At 44.4% G+C, this 22,794-nt stretch overlaps 2 protein-coding genes across 3 annotated transcripts in view; both read left to right on the top strand.

Moving 5' to 3' along the window:
• The window catches only part of NUP133 (nucleoporin 133), a 62,560-nt gene extending 44,919 nt beyond the window's left edge, over window positions 1–17,641 (top strand). The window contains exons 22-26 of one of the 2 annotated variants that reach the window (XM_003415223.4): window positions 3,199–3,317; window positions 5,900–5,980; window positions 8,704–8,768; window positions 10,065–10,153; window positions 14,212–17,641. In XM_003415223.4, the coding sequence (XP_003415271.2) occupies window positions 3,199–3,317; window positions 5,900–5,980; window positions 8,704–8,768; window positions 10,065–10,153; window positions 14,212–14,348 (491 nt within the window). In that variant the 3' untranslated portion in view covers window positions 14,349–17,641. The remainder of the gene's footprint in view (window positions 1–3,198; window positions 3,318–5,899; window positions 5,981–8,703; window positions 8,769–10,064; window positions 10,154–14,211) is intronic. The other variant, XM_064282914.1, reaches the window with a different exon arrangement.
• Window positions 17,642–19,294: 1,653 nt separating this feature from the next.
• ACTA1 (actin alpha 1, skeletal muscle) lies at window positions 19,295–22,313 on the top strand. The gene is made up of 7 exons (XM_003415221.4): window positions 19,295–19,389; window positions 20,169–20,309; window positions 20,420–20,744; window positions 21,059–21,220; window positions 21,312–21,503; window positions 21,611–21,792; window positions 21,907–22,313. The coding sequence occupies exons 2-7, from the start codon at window positions 20,181–20,183 to the stop codon at window positions 22,048–22,050; spliced, it is 1,134 nt and encodes a 377-aa protein (XP_003415269.1). The 5' UTR covers window positions 19,295–19,389; window positions 20,169–20,180; the 3' UTR covers window positions 22,051–22,313.
• Window positions 22,314–22,794: the final 481 nt, after the last annotated feature.

The following is a 22,794-nucleotide window of genomic DNA, read 5'->3' as shown; positions in this document are numbered from 1 at the left end:
TTCCATATAAAATTAGTTATGTACTTGGATTTTTTTTTTTTTTAGAGAAAAGTACTTTATATTTTAAATAAGAATTCCTAAAGAACAAGTTCAAATAATGTTGAACAGGGTGTTCTGATTGTACATCCTTAGTGGCACATGTTCTAAAGGCAAAGAACTGCGAAGACGTCTTGGACTGTAGTCAGTAGATTGGTTGTAGGTAGTGGTATTGGTGTAATCGCCAACTATTTTGTGATTGTTGTAGGTAGTGGTATTGATACAGTAATTGCCAACTACTGTGTGTATATTGTAGGCAGTGGTATTGGTGTAGTAATCCAGCTATTTTGTGTGTATTGTAGCTAGAGAAATATGTTGTATTTTTGAGAACCAAGAAGAAGGGAAATACAATCAGAAGGGACATAGAAAGAATCCTCTGTTATTGCATTTGAATTGGAGATAGCAAAATGGAATCATGATTTTTTTTTAAATTATATTTCTAGGTTCTGTCCACTGAAAGGACCTAGAAGTAATGAGATCCCAGTAACATGAGTATGCCTAGTCTCATATTTTGGTTTCTAATGACCATTCTCCACTTAAAGGAAATTAGGGTTTACTGAAAAATGATTGTGGAGGGTCTTGCTGGGCCAGAAAGCAAGGTTGATGGAGATGCCGTAAGGGCACAGAGCTTCCGGCAGCTCCCACTGGCCAAATACGGGGCTAATGTGAACACCAGAAAGAAAGATGGTAAAGGAATTTAATTCATAGTTTAAAAACACCCGTGAATCTGTAGTGACACCCACAAGGGAAAAGGGCGGTGAATTGCTTCTTTACAGAAATGCCAACAGAGAAGTGTAGGAAGAGTGATACTCTTAGGAAATCACCATTTTGCAACCCCAGTGAATAATTGGTCATCAGAGGACGCTAAAACCTCTGAAAGGTTGGGGGAACACAGGTTATTCGCGTGTTTTCAGAGCAGCATTACGAAGATTATTTCTCAAGTACCCGGACCTGACAGATACCAACAGGGAGACAAACACAGCCTGTACTTCCTGATGTGGTGTAACGTGGCCGTCTGTAACATCACCTGAGTGGTAGTTTTGCCAGTGTGCAGCCTAAATCTCATCACGAGAAAACAATCAGGCATATCCTGGTCGTGGGATATCTTGTAATGCAGTTGGCCTCGGCTCTTGAGAATTTAGCAACATGAAAGACAAAAAAGGGGGGAGGGTCTTGTTTTAGATGAAAGGAGTCTAGAGCCATGTGTTGTGAGATTCTTGACTAGATTTCTAGATCACCCCAATAACCAAAACTACGGTAACAAGCCTTTTGGGAGCAACTGGAGAGATTTGAACATAGTTGCCAGTAAGTGCTGTTACATTGATGTTAAATTCTTTAGGTCTGATATTGATTCTGTGGTTGGCGGTTCTTGTTCTCAGGAGAGAATGTGCTGAAGTATTTAGAAGTGAGATAGCGTGCTGTTTGCAGCTTTCACGTGATTGGGTGGGGGGAGGACATACCTATATATAAAGGTAGGGAGATAAAGCAAAGGCGGCAGGACGTTAGCAGCGGGTGACTCTAGGTGGAGGGCATGCAGTGTACATTGCATTCTTCTTTAGAATTTTCTGTAGATCTGGAAGTTTTCAAAATAAAAATTAGAGGGGGGATCTCAGCTATGTGATCGGGGGAAATGTATACAGATATGGATATTTGGTTGCATGGCTTAGCCACAAAGAATCCAGCCTCTGAGGTCCGGGTCTAAATTATACTACTGTCATTTTTTCCCTCTGAAGGAGCGGGTGTAGTAAAAAGAATTTGGAGAGATACTAGACAGATCTGATTTCAGAGCTTTTCTCCAGAGCTCCTAGCTTTGTGACCTTGGATAGCTGATATACCCTACTGAGCCTCAGTTTTCTCATCTATAAAATGGGTAGTTGTACAAACTGACAACACTATATATTCCTTGAAAAGGCTATTAGCATTTAAATTTTATTATTAAAATTATGTGTTACCATTTAGGAGAACCTTCCTTCAGTCTCTCATATTTAATAGCTGGTAGGGCTTCTTGTTTTAGAGAAATGTGTATATATCCTGTAGGGTTGGCTGACAGCCTGCGAGAAGAAGCCCTGAGTTTTTAATAACAACATTTTAAAACAAAGTGTTATTATTTTGTACTTTTTTTTTCTCCAGATAACATTGTAACTCTCGTAATTTTTTTGCATCGATCACTTCTTAGCTTCTGCTTTGTTAACATAATAGTGATATTTTCAGATCTCTAATCGTTGTTATCACAATGTAGCTAAAGTTAGGGAGTAAGGTTTTTTTTTTTTTTTTAATTTTTTTGGTTATATAAATAATTCTTTATGGAAATTTTGTAAATTATAGAAAAAACACAACAAAAAGTTGTCTATAATCTCATGTCTCCAGAGATAACTGTTTTATGTGTATGGTCCCAGCCTGTTTTTCTAGGTACAGAAATGTCTATAAGTGTTTTGTTTCATTTTTACAAAATTGGGATCATATGGAATGATATTTCTGTTTTGGTCATTCCATTTTGCTTTAACTTCTGTATTTATGAGCCTGCATACCTATTCGCAACACTTCATCCCCTCTAACTCCAGACAGCCTCTTGGACATCACCAGTTAATGGGTTACAGCCTGGATAGTTGATGGCCATACATGATAGAGAAAGGAGAAGCCCCTGTCATCTCATCCCATAGAGAGAACTACTGCTAGTTGATAGGTTTGGTGTATGTTCTTCCAGTTTTTGTTTTTCCCGTACTATGGTCACGGTGGCTTTTAAATAGATCATTCTTCTTTTGCGAATGAGACTATGCTATAAACTCTGGTGCGAGGAAGCCCTTCGCTGGGTTACCGTATTACAGAACTGAGAGATCGCACATTTGGGAGCTTGTAAGTCATGAATAGTTGTCTTCTCTACAGCTTCTCCAAGCAGTAGAATGTATTTCCTTAGCTCTTCTCTCCCTTCCTATTTCTGGTTGCTGTGATAATGCATATGACTTGGATCAAACCATGAACGTGTTAATGTAATCGAGAATAAGCAGAATTAATAGCATTCTGAGATCATCAAATAGTGATGGGATTGCCTTTGGAGATGTTGCCTTTTCTTTTTAAATTCAGATTTGTTTTATGATAGAGCAAAAGTGAAAATTATGTTATTCATTCATATTTATATCCCTTCTCTCTCATTTTGAATACTAGAAATGGCTGAACAGGAGCGCTTTCTGCTGCACCAGGAGACCCTACCTGAACAGCTTCTAACAGAGAAACAGCTAAATCTGAGTGCAATGCCGGTACTGACTGCACCACAGCTCATCAGCGTACGTGCTTTCCAAGTTCTTGCACAATTTCTTAGTCTCAGGACATCCTCCGTGTTTGGGGCACGTAGTATAGTTTCTGAGAGGAGTTTCTGCTTCCTACCGTCCTGATTACTTTCCCCCAGAATAAGCTGTTGGGAGCTGGGAGCAGAAAGCAATTGATAAGCTTCTGTCTCCCCATCTCTCTCCCCCGTTCCTAAAGGAGCTTATCCCGGTGACCAGAAGAAATTGGTTGAATTTTGCTTTTCTAGTGTAGGACATACCTGCATGTAAACATATGTATAAATGTACCACTGAGGCACTTTCGTCCCAGAATATTACCTTTAAGGCTCTTCTCTAAGAATGGTATGGGGAGCTGGGTTTACATGGCCTGAAGTGCAGTCCTCACTCTTCTCCCTGTAACCTAGCACATTCTTTCCTCGGGGGCAGAGCTAGATTATAGGCTGTAGCCTAGATAACAAGAGTTTCAGTGGTATGTATCCTTCTAGCCTTAACTCTACAACTTTCTCTTCCACTCAAGAAATCATTTCAAATGCAAGAATAATGTTGTAGAATTGCCTTGAATTTGCTCTGATTATGTTAAAAAACCCAAATAATTCAAAACTTTTGAACAATAGCCGTTATTAGTAACAGATTTCGTATAACTGAGCTTATAGCAGCCTCTCCTAATATACCCAAAAAAAAAACAAACCAAACCTGTTGCCATCGAGTCAGTTCAGACACACAGTGGCCCTATAGGACAGAGTAGAGTTGCCCATAGGGTTTCCAAGGCTGTAATGTTTATGGAAGCAGACTAGCACATCTTTCTCCCAAGGAGTGGCTGGTGGGTTCAAACCACTGACCTGTCAGTTCATAGCCAAGCGCTTAACCACTGCGCCACCAGGAGTCCTCCTCCCTTGATATAGCATACTTAATTAAATCTAAGCTGTGATTGATTGTAAAGCTTACCTTTATTTTATGTATCATTAAGAAGGAAAAACTAGGGCCAATTTTACTGTGACACACCGTTGGTTTTAAGACATATTCCAGTTTCAGAGATGTTAACTTTGTGGAGAAAAAGAGTGTTTAAAATGATGAAATACAGTGTTGTTTCTTAAGTTTTGTAAGACGTAGGAAGCAATAGCCAGCTGTTTTTCCGAAAATGGTTTGAATATTGTCTTTGCTATTAAACAGTCATATGCAGTCTTTTAAAATGAAGTTTGTTGTATTATAAATAGTGGTTGGAAAAGGGAGATAGGAACAATTCAAATTGATATTTTAAATAAAGCAGGTATTTTTCTGATCATAAAATTACAGGAACTTTGAAGATTACAGAAATGAATATAGCAGTCACCTATAATCTAACCAACCAGGGATAACCATTGTTAACACATTGGTGTATTTTTGCTTGTCTTTTAAGTGAACTGTAGACCAACTGCATACTTTATCATGAGTTTCAATTTTTTTTTTATAATTTTTATTGTGCTTTAAGTAAAAGTTTACAAATTAAGTCAGTCTCTGACAGAAAAACCCATGTACACCTTGCTACACACTCCCCCTGAGACAGCCCGCTCTCTCCCTCCACTTTCTCTTTTCGTGTCCATTTCACCAGCTTTTAACCCCCTCCACCCTCTCAACTCCCCTCCAAGCAGGAGATGCCAACATAGTCTCAAGTGTCCACCTGATCCGAGAAGCTCACTCACTCCTCACCAGCATCCCTCTCCAACCCATTGTCCATTCCAATCCATGTCTGAAGAGTTGGCTTTGGGAATGATTCCTGTCCTGGGCCAACAGAAGGTCTGGGGGCCATGACCACCAGGGTCCTTCTAGTCTCAGTCAGACCATTAAGTCTGGTCTTATGGGAATTTGGGGTCTGCATCCCACTGCTCTCCTACTCCCTCAGGGGTTCTCTGTTGTGTTCCCTGTCAGGGCAGTCATCGGTTGTAGCCGGGCACCATCTAGTTCTTCTCGTCTCAGGATGATGTTCATAAGTTTCAATTTTAAAAACATTTTGATAGCTAGCTTTTAAGTGCAGGGGCAGCAATTTATTTCAAAGAATATGCTCAAAAGAATACTGAAATGTATGTACTATGTTCTTGGTCCTAAGAATATAAACTACTGGCATATTAAAAGTATATATACCTGTCACCCTTGAGTGTTGCATTAAAAAATTATGTAAGATCAAAGGGTCAAGGGCTATTTTAAAGCAAAGACGAGAAAGGTGGGGGGCAGGAAGATTAAGTAAATGGAAGTTTCTGTTCCAACTAGAACAGAAATAACGAAAATGTTGACACAGTGTGAAGGATGTAACCAGTGTCACTGAGCGTTATGTCCAGAAACTGGAATGGGAGCAGGTTTTGCTGTGTATATTTTCACTAAAAAAAAAAAGTGTACAAAATTTTATAAATGAATCACTAATTTTAACATGTGCATTTTGAAGAACACAGTTTGTTGTAAGGTATGTGGAATCCGATTCTGAAATATGACACTGTTCTTAGCTGTAAAGATACCTATAGATTACTTGGAAGACATGCTGGCTTGTTTTCTCCAGTACTGCTTGTATGATTACTTAGAATAATCCTGTGCCTTATGTTAACTCGCCATAGCTATATATCTGTGAAGAAAACAGAAGAGCTAATGAGTATGATTTCAAGAAGGCTTTGGACTTGCTGGAATATATTAATGAGGTAAGAAAAATCACTTGAGATGATTTCTCATAGGTATCACGATACAAGTGTGTACAGCGTAACATGCATCCCGGCAAGTTCCACCGCATACACGTCTGTGGTCTCATGAGGTTAGAATAGAGTTCAGAAAATTCTGACCAGAGAACAGGACTAGTGGGCCTACTTTGCTAAGTACTGTAGATCCTATCTGTCTCGATAGCTTTCCAGGTCCTACATCAGTCCTGGCCCTGGGGGCTAGGGGAGGTGGTCCTGGCACCTACCTGCAGCTGCCTGTCCCACTGCTGCCCTCAGGAAGGGACTACGCAGACACCACTGGAGCTGCTGAGGGGAATGCCTGTGAGACTGATGCCCCACTTGGCCAGGGTGCCCTGCGCATGACACCTGGCTGAGACTGCAGCCCTTCCCATGGTGGCAGCCACCTGAGTGTTCAAGCGTTGGGGCTGTGGCAGTGGTAGGAAGGCAGAGTGGGAGGCGGAGGCGAAGGAGGGGCAGGCAGGGCTGGAAGAGTTTAAAGCCCATTGGAGGGGGGTGGGGAAGGCAGGCAGAGAGAAAGGAAGAAAAGGGAGCCAGTGAGCCTGGAGGTGCCCAAAAGAGCAGTGAGTGCACACTGGTGTCACAGCTCTTGGAGACCAGGCGGCCACCATGTAGGACCAGCCTCAGGGAGCTGGCTTTCAGGCAGTCATTCAGCACAGCGGCAGCAGTGCAGGTTCCAGCTTCCTGGTGACCTCCTTGTGCGCCTCTCTGCTGTAATACAGTGTTTGCACAATGTCTGAATCCCAGTGTTCTATTTTGCACGTCGCATAAACCTGTATATATAATATATACACATATAGAAAGGGAGGGCAGGAGCATCTTTTAGCCAATCATGAAAATGTATTAAAGAAAAGAGGCTTTATCACTGGTTCATCTGCCTTTAACTCTTGAAACATAGGTATAAGCCAAAAACAGTTGCTGAGGAGTCAATTTTGACTCACGGCAATTCCGTGTGTGCGGAGTAGAGCTGCTCCATGGACCTTTTGGCTAGTAGTATCATACTTAACTGTTTGTGCCACCCAGGAAAAATAGCCATCAAGAGAGTCCTTTCATGATAATTTTCACACGTTCCTACATGTCTTTTCCACGCACAAGTAAAAATTCCCACTTTTCAAAGTCTGCAGGTATTTTTTCTTTTTCATTAAGTGATGATGGGTTCTTGGATCTGACATGTCGCTTTATCAATTTATTCTTCGTAGTGTCCACCCTGAGAGAAGCTGCTTCTCAGCCTTAAAAAGGGATGTGGTGAAAATTCCTTAGTTGTTTATTATAGTAATTTATATCATATATCAATATGTATAAATGTATGCTTATACAAATGTAATAAATTGGGCAAAGATGTCACTTTGAGGACTAAGGTGCGCCTGACCCAAGCCATGGTATTTTCAGTCACCTCATATGCATGAAAAAACCTGGACAATGAATGTAAGGAAGACCAAAGATGAACTGATGTATATGAATTACCATGTTGGTGAAGAATATTGTCTATACCACGAACTGCCAGAAGAACAAACAAATCTGTCTTGGAAGAAATACAGCCAGAATGCTCTTTAAGAGGAAAGATGGTGAGACTTTGTCTCACATACTTTGGACATGTTATCAGGAGGGACCAGTCCCTGGAGGACATCATACTTAGTAGAGGGTCAGTGGAAAAGAGGAAGACCCTCAGCAAGATGCATTGACACGTGACTCCAGCAGTGAGCCCAAACATAGAAATGATTGTAAGGATGGCGCAGGGCCAGGCAGTGTCCCATTGTGTTATACACAAGGTCAGCATGAGTCAGAACTGACTTAGTGGCACCTGTTTTAGGCTGGGTTCTCTAGAGAAGCAAAACCAGCAAAATGTATAAATATCTGCATAGAGAGATTTATATCAAGTAAGTGGCTCATGTGGTTGTAGACCCAAGTCTGTGGGTCAGGCTGAAGGCTTCTCATGATTCACATAGCCACGGACTGGCGAACCCAAGGTCAGCAGGTCAGACAGCAGGATGCTTGCTCATAGACTGTGAAGACTGACGAATCTCAAGATCGGCGGGGAAGACCCAAAATAAGCTCTTAGCTCAAGTCCCAAGAACTGGAGGTCAGATGAAGAGGAGCCACCTGCAGGATCCAGAGCAAGCAAAAGTCTGAAAACCTTGCCAGAGAGTCCACCTGTTTTGGATGCAGGCCACAGCCTCAAGGAAACTCCCTTTCAGCTTATTGGCTACTTACAGTGTATCACATCATAAAGGTGATCCCATTATACGAGATCTCATCATGGAAGTGATCACATCATCATATGACTGCCAGACTACATCATAACTGCCAAACTGCTGGGAGAATCATGGCCCAGCCAAGTTGACACGCAACCTTGATCACAGCGCCTAAGAACAAAAACAACAATATAATTTATATATAATGCAATAATCTGTTAAAGTGGTTTGGTAGATATTAAAAATATAATAGATTGGTTTTTATGTTACCTTGTTTGAGATCTTAATCTTCTCCAGGCTCCTGAGAAAATCAGATTATTACAGAATAATCTGAAACTAATTTGCTATTCTTCTAAGCAGTACTAACATCTTACAGAGCGAAAAGTTTTTTTTAAGAAATTATAAGATTTATGCAGAATTAATGAGTTGACATAACTCAATTTTAAGCATGTATTTTTTAAAATTAGGATTTAATGAGCTTTTTTTTTTTCCTTGAAGGAGGAAGATGTAAATATAAATGATCTAAAACTGGAAATCCTTTGCAGAGCTCTTCAGAGAGATAAGTACGTTTTCGTAGTGTGAATCTAAGGTGTTGTGGCTTTGGAAGGGGCTCTTCTTTAAGAGCGTTATATTATACATCAAATTGTTTTAACCTTCTAACTGTAATGTGTAATATACTACAAAATTTTTAATGGTTGTATTAGTAATCTTAATGTTTTAATTCAGTAATTAAAGACTTAGGACCACTGGCATAATAAATTACTACTTTTGATTTTTAAATTTAGACAGTTTGCATAGAAATACGTTCTTTTCTTCATTTTCACAGAAGTAGAACCAGTTGTGCCAAGGAAGAAACAAAGCTACATTTTTAAGAATAAAAAATTACTATGACTTGAGGGTCAGTACTCTCTTCTGAGTTACTGAATACCTCTTTTTCACAGCATCTTGATACAGAGGAGGATTTCCATGTACAGGGATGGTCATTTTGAGACTCGGTGGCAAAGAAGGATTAACAGTGGTCAGTTGCAGGGGTGGGCTTTTTCCAGGAAAACAATTTGAAGAGATTGTGACTTGACTGCTAAAAGCCTTCCCCTACTCACAGTGTTCCTTTCTCCTATGGTGTTGAGAAATTGCAGTAGAACTGTTTCAACCAAAGTGTTTTCTTCCTTCTCTTATCACCCCCAAGTAGTTAAAATTGTTGTTAACTTTGGTCTTAGAGGGCACCCGTGAAGCCTAGTGCTGCGCTTACGTACTTGGTTCTATCCCTGTCTCAGTCATACAGAAAGTATGCTGTCAATTTGACTGGGGTTCCTTCCTCTGGCTTCTTGTTGAAAGTTTTTTAAGGCAGTGTGTGGGCTATATCCATTTATTTCTGCACAGCAGTGGTTCTGTGTGTTCGTATTTTAGTAGTAGATAGTCTCAACTAGATAAAGCAAGCTTCTCTATTGTTATGCCTCCAAGTTCAGATACTGGTTGCCATTTTACTGTGATTGAAAAACAGTATGTTTTAACATATTGTAACTACTGCCTGTGCTATGAAAGAGCATACTTTGGGGACCATACTAGATTTGTTACTTACTTACAGAATTTTCTTGGGAAAGGTACCCCACTGCGTAGTTTCTGAAATCAAAGACATGGTGCTTTATATTGGATGAAGAGCTACCTAAGACTGTAAGGGTATCCAGCATTTAAAGCTCCCTGTTTAAATGATCTAAAACAGAATTACAAAACTCAGATTCTCCACCCACCACCACCATCAAAACAAAACGATAGCAAACAGTGTTTTTTTGTTTGTTTGTTTGTTTTTGTTTTAGTTCTGTCTGTGATTTCATTTTCACCTCAGTGCTTTTGTCTTCTAGCTGGTCCAGTTCAGATGGTAAAGATGATCCAATTGAACTATCTAAAGACAGTATATTTGTGAAAATCTTACAGAAACTTTTAAAAGATGGTAAGTGGTTTGTTACTATTAGAAGTTACAGAAGCACTCTTCAGTTTTAGAAACCTTAAAGTAATGGGGATTTGCCCAAGATGTCAAATGACAGGGTGATTTAAGACTAAATAGTATCATGCTCAAAATTAGAAAGATTTGTTTAGAATAAAACAAGAACCTTTTCCTCCCTCTACAATTGGGGAACTACATATCAAGGTGAAGCCTTTATCCACCTGAGTCTCTGGGTAACTGCAACTGGCAAAATCTGCATGCTGATTCAGGATGCACAAGGAATGCCAGTCAGGATCCAGGAAGGGGCCGGTGTCAGGATCCTGGGGAGGGGCCCGTGTCAGGATCCTGGGGAGGGGTCCGTGTCAGGATCCTGGGAGGGGTCCGTGTCAGGATTCGGGGAGGGGCCTGTGTCAGGATCCTGGGAGGGGTCCGTGTCAGGATCCTGGGGAGGGGTCCGTGTCAGGATCCTGGGGAGGGGTCCGTGTCAGGATCCTGGGGAGGGGTCCGTGTCAGGATCCTGGGGAGCGGCCCTTGTCAGGATCCTGGGGAGGGGCCGTGTCAGAATCCTCGGGAGAGGACCGTGTCAGGATCCATGGAGAGGCGCGTGTCAAGATCCTTGGAGGGGCCCGTGTCAGGATCCATGGGGGGTACATGTTAGGATTCATAGGAGGGGCAAATGTGGGTTATGATACTGAGAATCTATAGTGGTAGAAGTATTTATTTCCTTTAATTTTTCAATTAAGTCTTTTGTGAAGATTAAAAGCTTGAAATGAGATAGAAATTTTTTTGGTACATCCCCTAGTAAACTTACTGTACCATATTTAAGAACAAATTAAAAATGTTTACAAGTCCATTTTGGATATCAACACTCTAAAATTCATTATAGGAACAAAATAAAAAGAAACAAGAAGGAAGTATGTTTTGTACTTAAGACAATGAGCAAAATTTCATTTGCTGATAAAGACAGATAGGTAAAGAAACTTATGGATAAAAAGCTCTCAGGGAAAAGATAAATTTGAGAAGGCTTACTTTATGGAGAGTGTTACACTAGAGATAAGAGATTTTGTACATTTTATAAATGAAAACAAGTACGACCATGTTTATTATAGATTATTAGATCAAAATATGTGATACTAAAATCCAGGCAATGTGCAAAATAAAATAGGCTTGTCCATTGTTGACCAATCTCTGAAAGTACAAGGACACTCTTTTTTAATATCACATTGAGAAACACACAGTGACAAAAAGCCATTTTGAATTCAGCAGTCCTTCTAAATAAATGTGAATTTTATTCATCGTGTTGACATCTGCATACATTTAAATGTATGTATATATACACATGTATATATATCTACAACATGCATTATTTAATCTACATGAAACATGTCCAGCCCAGTGCCTGGCACATAGTATTTCCTCAATAAATATTTGTTCTTTAATGCATAGACTTACTTGCAGATTCATAGCCCTGAGCCCTTTGTAATGGACTCTTCTGCCTCTGCCCCATTGGCCATATGTCTGCAGCTCTGTTTAAAATCACTGGCTTAACCACATGAAATGACGGGACTGTTGGAGAAGTGTTACGGACTGACTGTGCCATCCAACAGTCTAAGATAAAGAGAAGCAAGCGCCCAGTGTTTGAGCTCCAGGAGCTTTTTGCATGGGTCCCCTAGTGTTGTTTTCCAGGGTTTGGTCTCCTGTTACAGCTGACAAACGTAAATGCAATTCTGTAACTAGAATTACTTGAAACTTGCTCAACTGATCTGGACCTTTATGTATGAAAAATGGATATACTTGATCACCCCAAACTGACATAAAAGCATGTTCAATTAGTGCTTTCATTTTCAAAAATGGTTAATTAAACATTTTTATTGTCAAAAATAAAAAAATAAATGAGAGGGTATAGCAAAAATATCTTTAGCTTGAAAATATTTGAAATTTAGAAAGGGAATAAGGTAGAGCCCTGGCAGCACAGTGGTTAAGTGTTTGGCTGTTAACCAAAAGGTCGGTGGTTCGAATCCACCAGCCACTCCTTGGAAACCCTGTGGGGCAGTTCTCCTCTGACCTATAGGGTCGCTGGGAGTCGGAACCCACTCAATGGCAACAGGTTTGGTTGTTTTTTTTGTTTGTTTGTTTTAATATATCTGTAAGCCTTTCTTGTTTCTATATTTGGAATTAAGGAATTAACTGGATGTGGATAACTTTTCTGTACTTGTTAGGTTCTCCTGTTGAGCCTAATAAATTATTAGAACATGCTTTGCACGTAAAAGTGCCACTGAACTGAATGGTGTCTAAGTATCTAATGTTATTTTTGGTTTTGCTTATTTTCAAAACACTGTAAACAATTTACAGAGAAAATGATCCAATTTTGGCTACAGGACAAAAAGCAGTGGAAATTTTTATATAAACAAAAATACATAGATAAAAAACCCATTGCCACCGAGTTGATTCCGACTCATAGCAACCCTATAGGACAGAGTAGAACTGCCCCATGGAGTTTCCAGAGAGTGCCTGGTGGATTTGAGCTGCTGACCTTTTGGTTAACAGCCAAACGCTTAACCAAACACTTAAGTGCCAAAGCACTTAACCACTACACCACCGGGGTTTCCACATAGATAAGAGATACCTTTATTTATTTATTATAACAGGGCAGAGGCATTTATTTTTAGAATCCTTTTAATAATACAGCTTCTGTGTACAATAGCACTTTTTAAAATTTGCCAACACCAGACTGAAATATTTACATGGCAGCTATCAGCTGGAGCTGAGTAGTGCTGTCCCTTTAAATATGTCATTTGTTCTTCAATTTACCAAGCTCCCCACCCCCACAGCGACCCCCACCCCTGTGTACTCTATTACCTGCCAGGCCTTTGAAGGCATTTGCTTTAAAGAAGTGAATCATCAGATATTTCGTCTAAGCAGAAGGAATGCATTTTAAAAAGTCAAATAGCCAACAAAACCCTACACATTGCCATCGAGTCGATTCTGACTCATAGCGACCATATAGTGTAGAGTAGAAGTGCCCCGTAGGGTTTCAAAGGAGCGGCTGGTGGATTCAAACTGCCAACCTTTTGCTTAGCAGCCAAGCTCTTAACCACTACACCACTAAAAAGAAGAAAAAAAATTTTTTTTTCTTCTTTTAAAAAAGGGCCCCAAAAATCAAGTAAAATTTTTTTTTAAAGAATTTATCTTTTATAAATGTATTTTCACAAGTATAATAGTATTTTACTCAGAGAAAGTTTTTACTGAAAGTATGTTAATTATAGTAAATGATACGTAGACTGACACAGTGCATATTTAGTCTCATAACATTTATCAGCCCAGATTTTTAGTGTATAACAGCAAGTACAAAAAATGGTGTTAGACACTTTGAGAGTACTGAAAAAAACCCTGATTTTAAGAACTTTATGGTAATGTAATAAGTTATAAAATAATATTGTCTTATTAACTTAAGATTTTTTTTCCAGTTTTCTAAATCAAGTGAGAAAATTGTATATACTTTTTTTTTTTTTCTTCTGACTACATGGAACTCAATTTAAACAGTTCACGTAATCAGTGTTGATTGGCATTCTTATTCTGTGGCTAGCATTGTGATGAAGTACTTCTTTCACCTGTCCAGTTTTAGACGTAAAACTAATACATGAGATATTGTAGCTAGTTTTCAAGATAGTGTTTCCTCTAAATTCTTTGCCAAATAGATGAAAATAAAGTTGTTTGAAATATTTGTTTTAAAGTGATTATTATGTAAATAGCTTCCACGTTGAAGGAGTGTCTTAAGCTGTGGGGGAAAGTGAAAATATTTCAGATTTCATTAAAGACTTTAAATAGATTGACTATTTTAACCACTGGGGAGGGGAGGCAAACTCAGGTAGCGTCTTAGTACAGAATGTCGTATTGTTAGACTTGCACGCCTATGTTTGATAGGTGGAAGGAATTTAGGACAGCGTATTTCCCAGTAGCAGAGCAACACAGTTTAAATAGGAGCACAGGTGTTTTTGTCATCAATCATCTTAATTCATTTGAGAGTTTTTTGAAGATCAAAAATGCTCTGTTTGTTTCTGCAGGTATTCAGCTCAGTGAATATTTACCAGAGGTGAAAGACCTACTACAGGCAGATCACCTTGGAAGCTTAAAGGCCAATCCCTACTTTGAGTTTGTTTTGAAAGCAAATTATGAATATTATGTCCAGGGACAAATGTAACTTTTTCTAAAAATGGTCATTGTTTCTGAAAATTTGTCTAAGTGTGTAGTAGTGATAAAAAGTTTAGGTCTTAAGCATCTAGAAGTTTATACTTGTATAGCAACTTACATGGTTGAGTTTTTTTGCTTTATAAAATAAAGTTCTGTGACTATAATTTTGGTTTTCAGTTCAAACATTATTTTTTTTCCCTCCTGTTTTCCATCTGAAAATTGTTGGTTGTTGTATCCATCCTTGCTGCCCTTCCTTTTTGTCTCACTTTGTCAGGAGTCATGGAGTCCTTGACCTGGCTGCACCAAAGGCTGCTTGTATAGTGTGGCCGGATCATGTCTAGGCTTTGGTCTCTGTAACTCCAGAAACTATCAGATTGCACTACAGTGTCTCTGAAATCTCTGTGACTGCGTATTGTGCACTTGAGAGAACTGAGGTGTGTAGTGTATGTTTTGGTTGGGGGTAGGAAATAACATAAATGTCAAAGTGTGCTGATTTATTCTGGGACTAAAAGATGAAATGGTGGACCTGATTCATGTGAGCTTGATAACTGGCCAATTCATTGGGAAATTTTTAACTTTTCTAAATAAATAATAAATGATTATTCATAAAAGTATTTTAGCCAATAAGACATGTTTATCTGGCTTCCTAACCTATCTATTAATTAGCATTGATAATAAGCTTATGGTGTTTTCATATTAGTTGTAACCTTTCAGCCTGGGCATTCAGTCAGCCTGTGTATCTTCAGAATGGTTTACACTGAATTCCACTCTTACTGCAGTCTGCTTAGGCAGTCAGAAGCCTATGTAATTCTAGAAACTATTATGGGCTTTCCTAACATGGCAACTGATTTGACTGAAAACCAGTGGCTCTCTTAAAGCTCTGCCCTGACCAGTGTCATCAGACACATTTCGTCTGGCTTTAAATAAAAACTAGAATGGATGGGAAATGGCTGGCATATCCATACTTTGGCCCAGCTGGATGCTCGCTAAATAACTCGATCCAACAGCTGAAAAGGTCATAAGTTAACTATGGTGAAGAGAGTCCAGTTCCTGGTTTTAAAAAGTGCAGCCATCATGCCTGTTCCTTCAGGTTTACAGCCCAACCATTGAACTTACTAGGAAGAATGGATTCGTGGAGCTATTTATGTTAATAATTAAAGGAAAGAAATGGGCAGTGTGTCCTTTTTGCCTTTACAGTTTGTGTTATGACATCATCAGGGCCCAGGTTAAGAATTAGTAAAGAGCACAAAGAAAAGTTAGGAAAAGTAGCTTGTCAGATGGCTAGTAATGAAACATTGAACACGTGTTACAAGACTACGCTTTGGTTTTACACAGAAATCAGGTCTTGCCTTTACGCTTCTTGTCGGGTAATGTGCACTGGGAACAGGTACCACCACTAACCGCATTCCTAGTGTGACAGGAGAGGACAGACCACTGATGGGGACCAGACTCCACTGCCCAGATGTGAAACCGCTGTGCCCACAGTGTGACATACACAGAGATTTTTGGGTTTTTAGAAAAAAAATTAACAGTAAAAGTGAAATTAAGTCCTAGGATTTTGAATATTTTTTCTCCTAAATTTATAAAATTGATTCCACAGTACAGTCTTAGGAAAGAATTATTGGTGGTGGTTGTGTAAGGCGAGTAACTGATAGTGAAAATCTAAGCCTGACTGCCAGAGTTAATGTGACATTTTAGATGTGTAGCTTGTGTAGAGAACGAGTTTGTTTTTTTCCTTTATCCATCTGGTAATGGGGATGTTTGTGGCTTTTGGTTCAGCCAGCCAGCCTTCCTTGCTTTCTTTTTGAGACGATCCGTGATAGTTGCTGGGGAAACCATGACTTGTCGTTTTCGGATACCTCTGGCTCTTCATTGGAAAAGGTCCGTTGAGGATCTGTTCTGCTGCCAGAAGTGTACCAAGTGTTTCTGGAAATTAGAATAAGACGGAAAGCAGTCCTTGCCCTACCCCGGCCACTCCTGGTGGGACGGCTGGGCTGGCATGTCAGGCCCTGCCTCCGCCACTTACTGGATGCAAAGTCTTGAACATACTTGGCTCATTAAGCCTCCATTTTCTTCAGAACACACCCACACAATTAGAGTGAATAAAACCCATTACAGTCGAGTCGATTCCCACTCACAGCAACCCTATAGAACAATGTAGAACTGCCCTATAGGGTTTCCAAGCCTGCAGTCTTTACAGAAGCAGACTGCCACATCTTTCTCCTGTGGAGCAGCTGGTGGGCTCAAACCTCTGACCTTTCAGTTAGCAGCCGAGTACTTTAACCACTGCACCACCAGGGCCCCAAGACTGGAATGAATAGTACCTATCCTATTTACCTCAGGATAGAAGTATTCATTGAAACAATATGAAGTACAAATATGTTTAAATTGATAGGAAGCACTATAGGAAAAGGCTTAGACTGTGAGGAGTTTAGGGGACAAGGTTGAAGTGAAAGGAAGGTGAATACCCCGGCTTAGTTGTAGTAGAAGGGCCTTGTAAGAATATCAAGAGCTGAGGCTGCACCTGAAAATTTAGAAGCATAAGCTGTCTGTCAAGCATACCCTACATGGCTGACCTTTCATTACTGGTAGTTCTCAAAAGGGTATTCAGGCAACAACCAGCTTACTCAGGCAAGAGCAGGCGCTGGTTTGCTCCCCAAAAGAGTACATGTATGGAGATGCAGCTTTCCTACACGCTCATTAGTTCTGTTCCCTAAGCCAATGGGAATTCACGGGGGCCAGAATGGGCCTGGGAGGGCCCTATGGTGGTACACTGAAGACTATTTAAACTGGCATCAATCATATTGAGCAGAAAGCAGATGTCTCAACTGGCTTCATCAGAGTCTGTCTCCCCAAGGTTTGCCGTATTAGCAGATTTCCATTAGCTCGTAAATGTTTTATTCATAGTCGGCTTTTAGTGTGTGCTTGGATCCAATACGCTCTGAGCTTAGAAAATCTTGCTACAGGAGAAGAGTTGTGCTGAGCGAGGGTCAAAAATATTGGCAAGGGCATTCCTCTCTAAAATGTCAACAAATTCTTAGGTATCCAGTGAACAACAGCACATTTCTTCCTGCTTTCAAGGCCAAAATGTAAGCTGTTCTCTTCAAATTGCACATACAGGTTATTTGCCAGATCATTTTTTCTAGCGTCCACTCTGCATTGACACAGGAAGACGTAAGGTGTTAACGATGCAGTGTTCTGTCCATTGTTCACTCTCCATAATTGGAGGTTTCTTATTTATGTAAAACCATAGCCTTTAACCATTGACCCTTTATACTCACAACATAGACCCAACTAACCAAATTCTGTTTTTTTTTTTTAATTGATTTTGATCATTTTTAAGAAGAGCTGCCATGGTGCGGGTTACAGAGAATGGCTTACATATGCTCTTATATCCCTTGTCAGGAGAGCCCACACCTGTTCCAGCTGCTGAGTTCCACCACCAAATGTGAAATGCAACTATTCTGGGAACACTTGAGCACATCAGGAAAATGAATGATTCTATTCTGGCTCAGACCAGATCATTGATGTACCCACTTAAAGCATGCTACTGAGTTCATCACAAAAAAATTGTTTCTCCTTGTGCCATCTACAGCAAGGTTAGAACTGCCCTTGTCCAGGGAAAAATACTATGAGACAGGCACCAACTGGATAACCTCTGACCCTCACACTACTTTACCATAAGTGGATCCAAATCCTTCTAGAAAATTAAAAGGCATATCCCCATATATCAGTGGTATAAATAGATCTGCTCCTCTGTCTGGTATATGGTGCCTTTCCAAAGTTGATTGGAAAGCAGCCTGGTCTTGCCAAGGTCTCATCCTCTAAATATAAAGATGAGTTTGTTCAGCCTGTGCAAAAGGAAAAAAAAAATTTACCCACGCTACAGTGTAATGTCCTTGTCCTCTTTACTGGGAGAAAGGACGAGCAAACCATCTAGTAAGACCCCCTCGCCCCTGTCTCCACCTCTACCACCTGCAGGTCTAGTGGGCGTAGATTTGACCCTCGTCTTTCCGCCCCAGCGACGTGCCAAGGAGGTGGGGAGGGGGTTCAGTTCAGCCCACCCACCGCTGGAGCTGGTCAGTACCTGAGGCAGGGAACGCACACCCCCAAACCCACTCCCTTCACAGGCGCCGGAGTGCTCTGCTTGCTCCCGAGGCGGGTGGCTCTGCGAACTCTGACTGCGCCCGGCGCCGCTAGAGCCACAGCCTGAGCGGTCCCGGGGAGCCCCCGCCTCCTCCGTTCCGCCAGTTGTCTGCGCTGGACAGCTGCGCACCCTCCGGCCGCCTTTGCCCTGTGTCCGCGGTGGGAAAGGGCGCTGTCTTCTAGATTTGGAGAGATTAGGGGTGGGGAGGAGTTCACTGGAAAGGGTCTCTTTACTTCCCTGCCTGGGGTGACGGCAGTGACTGCTTTGCCAGTCCTCCCACCCCGCAACTTCCACCCGCCGCCTCTTCCCTTAGCCACGCGCGGGGTGGGGAGTGTGCGGGGAGGATTGCTAGTCTTGAGTATAGGACCCAAGAAGGGGTGAATGTGGGAGGCCAGGGAGCAGGCCACCTTCCTGAGCGCCCAGAGCGGACAGGGGTGGGGAGTCCTTTCGGACAGGTGCAGCTCCTGGGAGGCGCAGGCGCGCACAGCGCCCACCGGGCACTCGGTGACCCTGGCCCCACCCATTCCCGCCTGCGGACAGCTAGGCTGGGGCCGGAGGGGCGGACCAGCCGGGGAGACACTCCATATACGGCCTGGCCCGTGTTACCTGGGCCCCGGCCAGGCCGCTCCTTCTTTGGTCAGCGAAGGGGACCCGGGCGGGGACCCAGGCTGACAACCCGCCGGAGGAGGGGGCTCTCGTGCCCAACACCCAAATATGGCTCGAGAAGGGGAGCGACATTCCAGCGGGCCGACTGGGGGAGGCGCGGGGGGAGTGACTGCGGTCTATATAAGACCTGCGCAGGCCAGCCGGCCACCACAGCGGACAGCGTCCGGAAAAGCCTCGCCTCCTTCCCGCGGCGACCCAGGGCTTGAGCCAGAGAGCAACAGTTGTAGCCGCCGCCCAGGTAGGGCGGGAGTGAGGAGGGGACGGGCACAGGTGGACAGGGCACCGCTGAGGGGAGCCTAGAGGACTAGCCCAGACTGTTTATCTGAGCCCGAGGCCTGCGCCCTGCACACTGCGCCTCGTCCCTAGAGCCACATGAACTTTAAAAGACGAGACAGTGGTCCTTTGGAAACCTCTCCAAATTGATCCCCAATCCCTTTAGGCTGCTCTACCTGGCATTTGGGATATGCCGAGGTAGGTTAGTTTGGCTTTAGTCTCCTGAGGCCAGTTCCCACCCAGCGGAGTGCGAAAGCCAGAGGGCAACCAGGGTAGCTCTGCTTGGCCTCGCCAGCAGGGAGGGAAGGCCTCTCTCTGCGCCTGGAGGGTCCTGAATTTTCGTAACTGGCCATCCCTCTTTGGATTGAAGGCCTAGGCGCCTTCTCGTCACCTCCTTCCTTCCTAACATTCACCCAGTGGGCAGGCAGGGCGGCCCTTAAATCTCCTACTTGAGGCACAGAGAGGTTGCTCTTGGAGCAGGGAAGGCAGAGAAATCTCACAGTGATTTCCCCGCGGGATACCCTCTGAAAGAATTCCTGATGGTCCCCACAGACTCTGGGCCCTCTCTCCACAGCGCAGCAACCCTGAGACCCCAGGGCGGAGGGAAGCCCCGCGCGGCTCGGGGCTGAAGGTGTCCCTAGGTCCCGGGTAGGAAGGGCTCTTGGGTCGGCCAGGGTTCGCCTCTGGGCCCCCAGGCTCCTGCACTAACGCGCCCTTCGTCTCCGCGGTCTCCCATCCTTGCAGAAACCAGACACCATGTGCGACGAAGACGAGACCACCGCCCTCGTGTGCGACAATGGCTCTGGCCTGGTGAAAGCCGGCTTTGCCGGCGACGACGCCCCTAGGGCAGTGTTCCCGTCCATCGTGGGCCGCCCCCGCCATCAGGTCAGCCGCCCCGTCCCGCCCTGAGTGCCGGCGTTGCTAGCGCTCTGCCCCCCGCGCCGCGTCTGCACCGCCCACTGCAGTAACGTGTGCGTGGTCCGTCCGTTCTGCAGGGCGTCATGGTGGGCATGGGCCAGAAAGACTCCTACGTGGGCGACGAGGCGCAGAGCAAGCGAGGTATCCTGACCCTCAAGTACCCCATCGAGCACGGCATCATCACCAACTGGGACGACATGGAGAAGATCTGGCACCACACCTTCTACAACGAGCTCCGCGTGGCCCCCGAGGAGCACCCCACCTTGCTCACCGAGGCCCCCCTCAACCCCAAGGCCAACCGCGAGAAGATGACCCAGATCATGTTTGAGACCTTCAACGTGCCCGCCATGTACGTGGCCATCCAGGCCGTGCTGTCCCTCTACGCCTCCGGCCGTACCACCGGTGAGTGCTCGAGGCCCCTGGCCGGGTCGCCGCTGAGGGCCCCCCTCTCCCGACGCAAGGTCCCTCCCAGCCCCCCAGTATTGGCGCACCGACCACTCCAGGCCTCCGCAGCCATTCCCCCGCGCCCACCCAGTTCCGGGCACCTAGCACGCGCTGCACTCGGGTCAGAAGGGCCCAGAGCCAATGCGCCCAGGTGCACAGTCTCTCAGACCTGGGGACTAAAGGCCCGTCCTCCCCGCGGCCACCTCGGTCCGCCCCAGCTGGCCGGTAGCCGCTCACTTGCTGCTCGTCCCCGCTCCCTCCACCTCGCGCAGGCATCGTGCTCGACTCTGGCGACGGCGTCACCCACAACGTGCCCATCTATGAGGGCTACGCCCTGCCGCACGCCATCATGCGCTTGGACCTTGCCGGGCGCGACCTCACTGACTACCTGATGAAGATCCTCACCGAGCGTGGCTACTCCTTCGTGACCACAGGTGTGCGGCGCCCCAGGGCCCCTTCAGGGTCGGTGTGCTGGATGGCGCGCCCCTCCGCCCAGGGCTCACCCCCCACCCCTGCCGCCCGCAGCTGAGCGCGAGATCGTGCGCGACATCAAGGAGAAGCTGTGCTACGTGGCCCTGGACTTCGAAAACGAGATGGCGACTGCTGCCTCCTCCTCCTCCCTGGAGAAGAGCTATGAGCTGCCAGACGGTCAGGTCATCACCATTGGCAACGAGCGCTTCCGCTGCCCGGAGACGCTCTTCCAGCCCTCCTTCATCGGTGAGCGCCTCTGGCAGAGCCACCCCTCGGGCCCGCCCGCCCCCGCCCCCGCCCCCGCCCCCGCCCCCGCCCTGGGCCCAGTCTCACGCTCCGCCCGCCGCCCGCAGGCATGGAGTCGGCCGGCATCCATGAGACCACCTACAACAGCATCATGAAGTGCGACATCGACATAAGGAAGGACCTGTACGCCAACAACGTCATGTCTGGCGGCACCACCATGTACCCTGGGATCGCTGACCGTATGCAGAAGGAGATCACGGCGCTGGCGCCCAGCACCATGAAGATCAAGGTGGGCGGCGCGGTCTGCTTGGCGCCTTTGCGCTCCTCCCCGGGCCTCCCCCGCTCCCCGGGGGCGGGCCTCTGCGCCTAAGGCTGCTCCTCACTGCGCGCTCTTGCCTTCCAGATCATCGCCCCGCCAGAGCGCAAGTACTCCGTGTGGATCGGCGGCTCCATCCTGGCCTCGCTGTCCACCTTCCAGCAGATGTGGATAACCAAGCAGGAGTACGACGAGGCCGGCCCCTCCATCGTCCACCGTAAATGCTTCTAAACGCGGCTCCACCTCCCACGTGCGAATTCTTCTCAGGATGACAAATCTGCGAAAGTTTCAGGTGGCTGAACTCGAGCTACAGCCAAGTACCTTTTTCTCGTAACGACTTCCTTGACTATTGCTGCAAACTGACACAATGTTTATAAAGTGTACATACATTAATTTATTTTTCCTCATTTTGTTATTTTTAAAACAAAACCCTGTGGAAGGAAATGGAAAACTTGAAGAAGCATTAAACTCAGTCATTCTGTCATGCTGCATAAGGTTGTTTGTTGTGCTTATATATCTACTGGGGTGAGGAGCGGTGGGTTGGGAGGGGAGAAGGAAGGAGCACCCTACCCTTTCATGGCACTTTTCACAATACTCCCAAATGATAGGCGCCCTTTTCAAGACAAAACTCAGAATCTTGCCTTCTCGATCGGATCCATCCAAAACACTAATAGGTTCGTGGTGTCCTTCAAACAAACAAACAAACTCGTTGCCCTCAAGTTGATTTCGACTTATAGCGACCTTACAGTAGAGTAGAACTACCCCATAGGGTTTCCAAGGAGCGGCTGGTGAATTCAAACTGCCGACCTTTTGGATAGGAGCCGAGCTCTTGACCACTGTTTTACCAGGGCTCCTTATTTGACCTCAGTGTGAGGCATCTTTCTCCCTCACTAGGCACAAAGATTGCATAGGTACACGTTGCTGGGAGCGACTGCGAACGCACCGCCCTGGAGTACCAGGCAAGCGCGGGGCGCT

The sequence above is a fragment of the Loxodonta africana genome, chromosome 3 (genome assembly GCF_030014295.1).
Source record: "Loxodonta africana isolate mLoxAfr1 chromosome 3, mLoxAfr1.hap2, whole genome shotgun sequence".
Lineage (NCBI taxonomy): Eukaryota > Metazoa > Chordata > Mammalia > Proboscidea > Elephantidae > Loxodonta > Loxodonta africana.
This window is presented reverse-complemented; position numbering and strand designations above follow the sequence as displayed.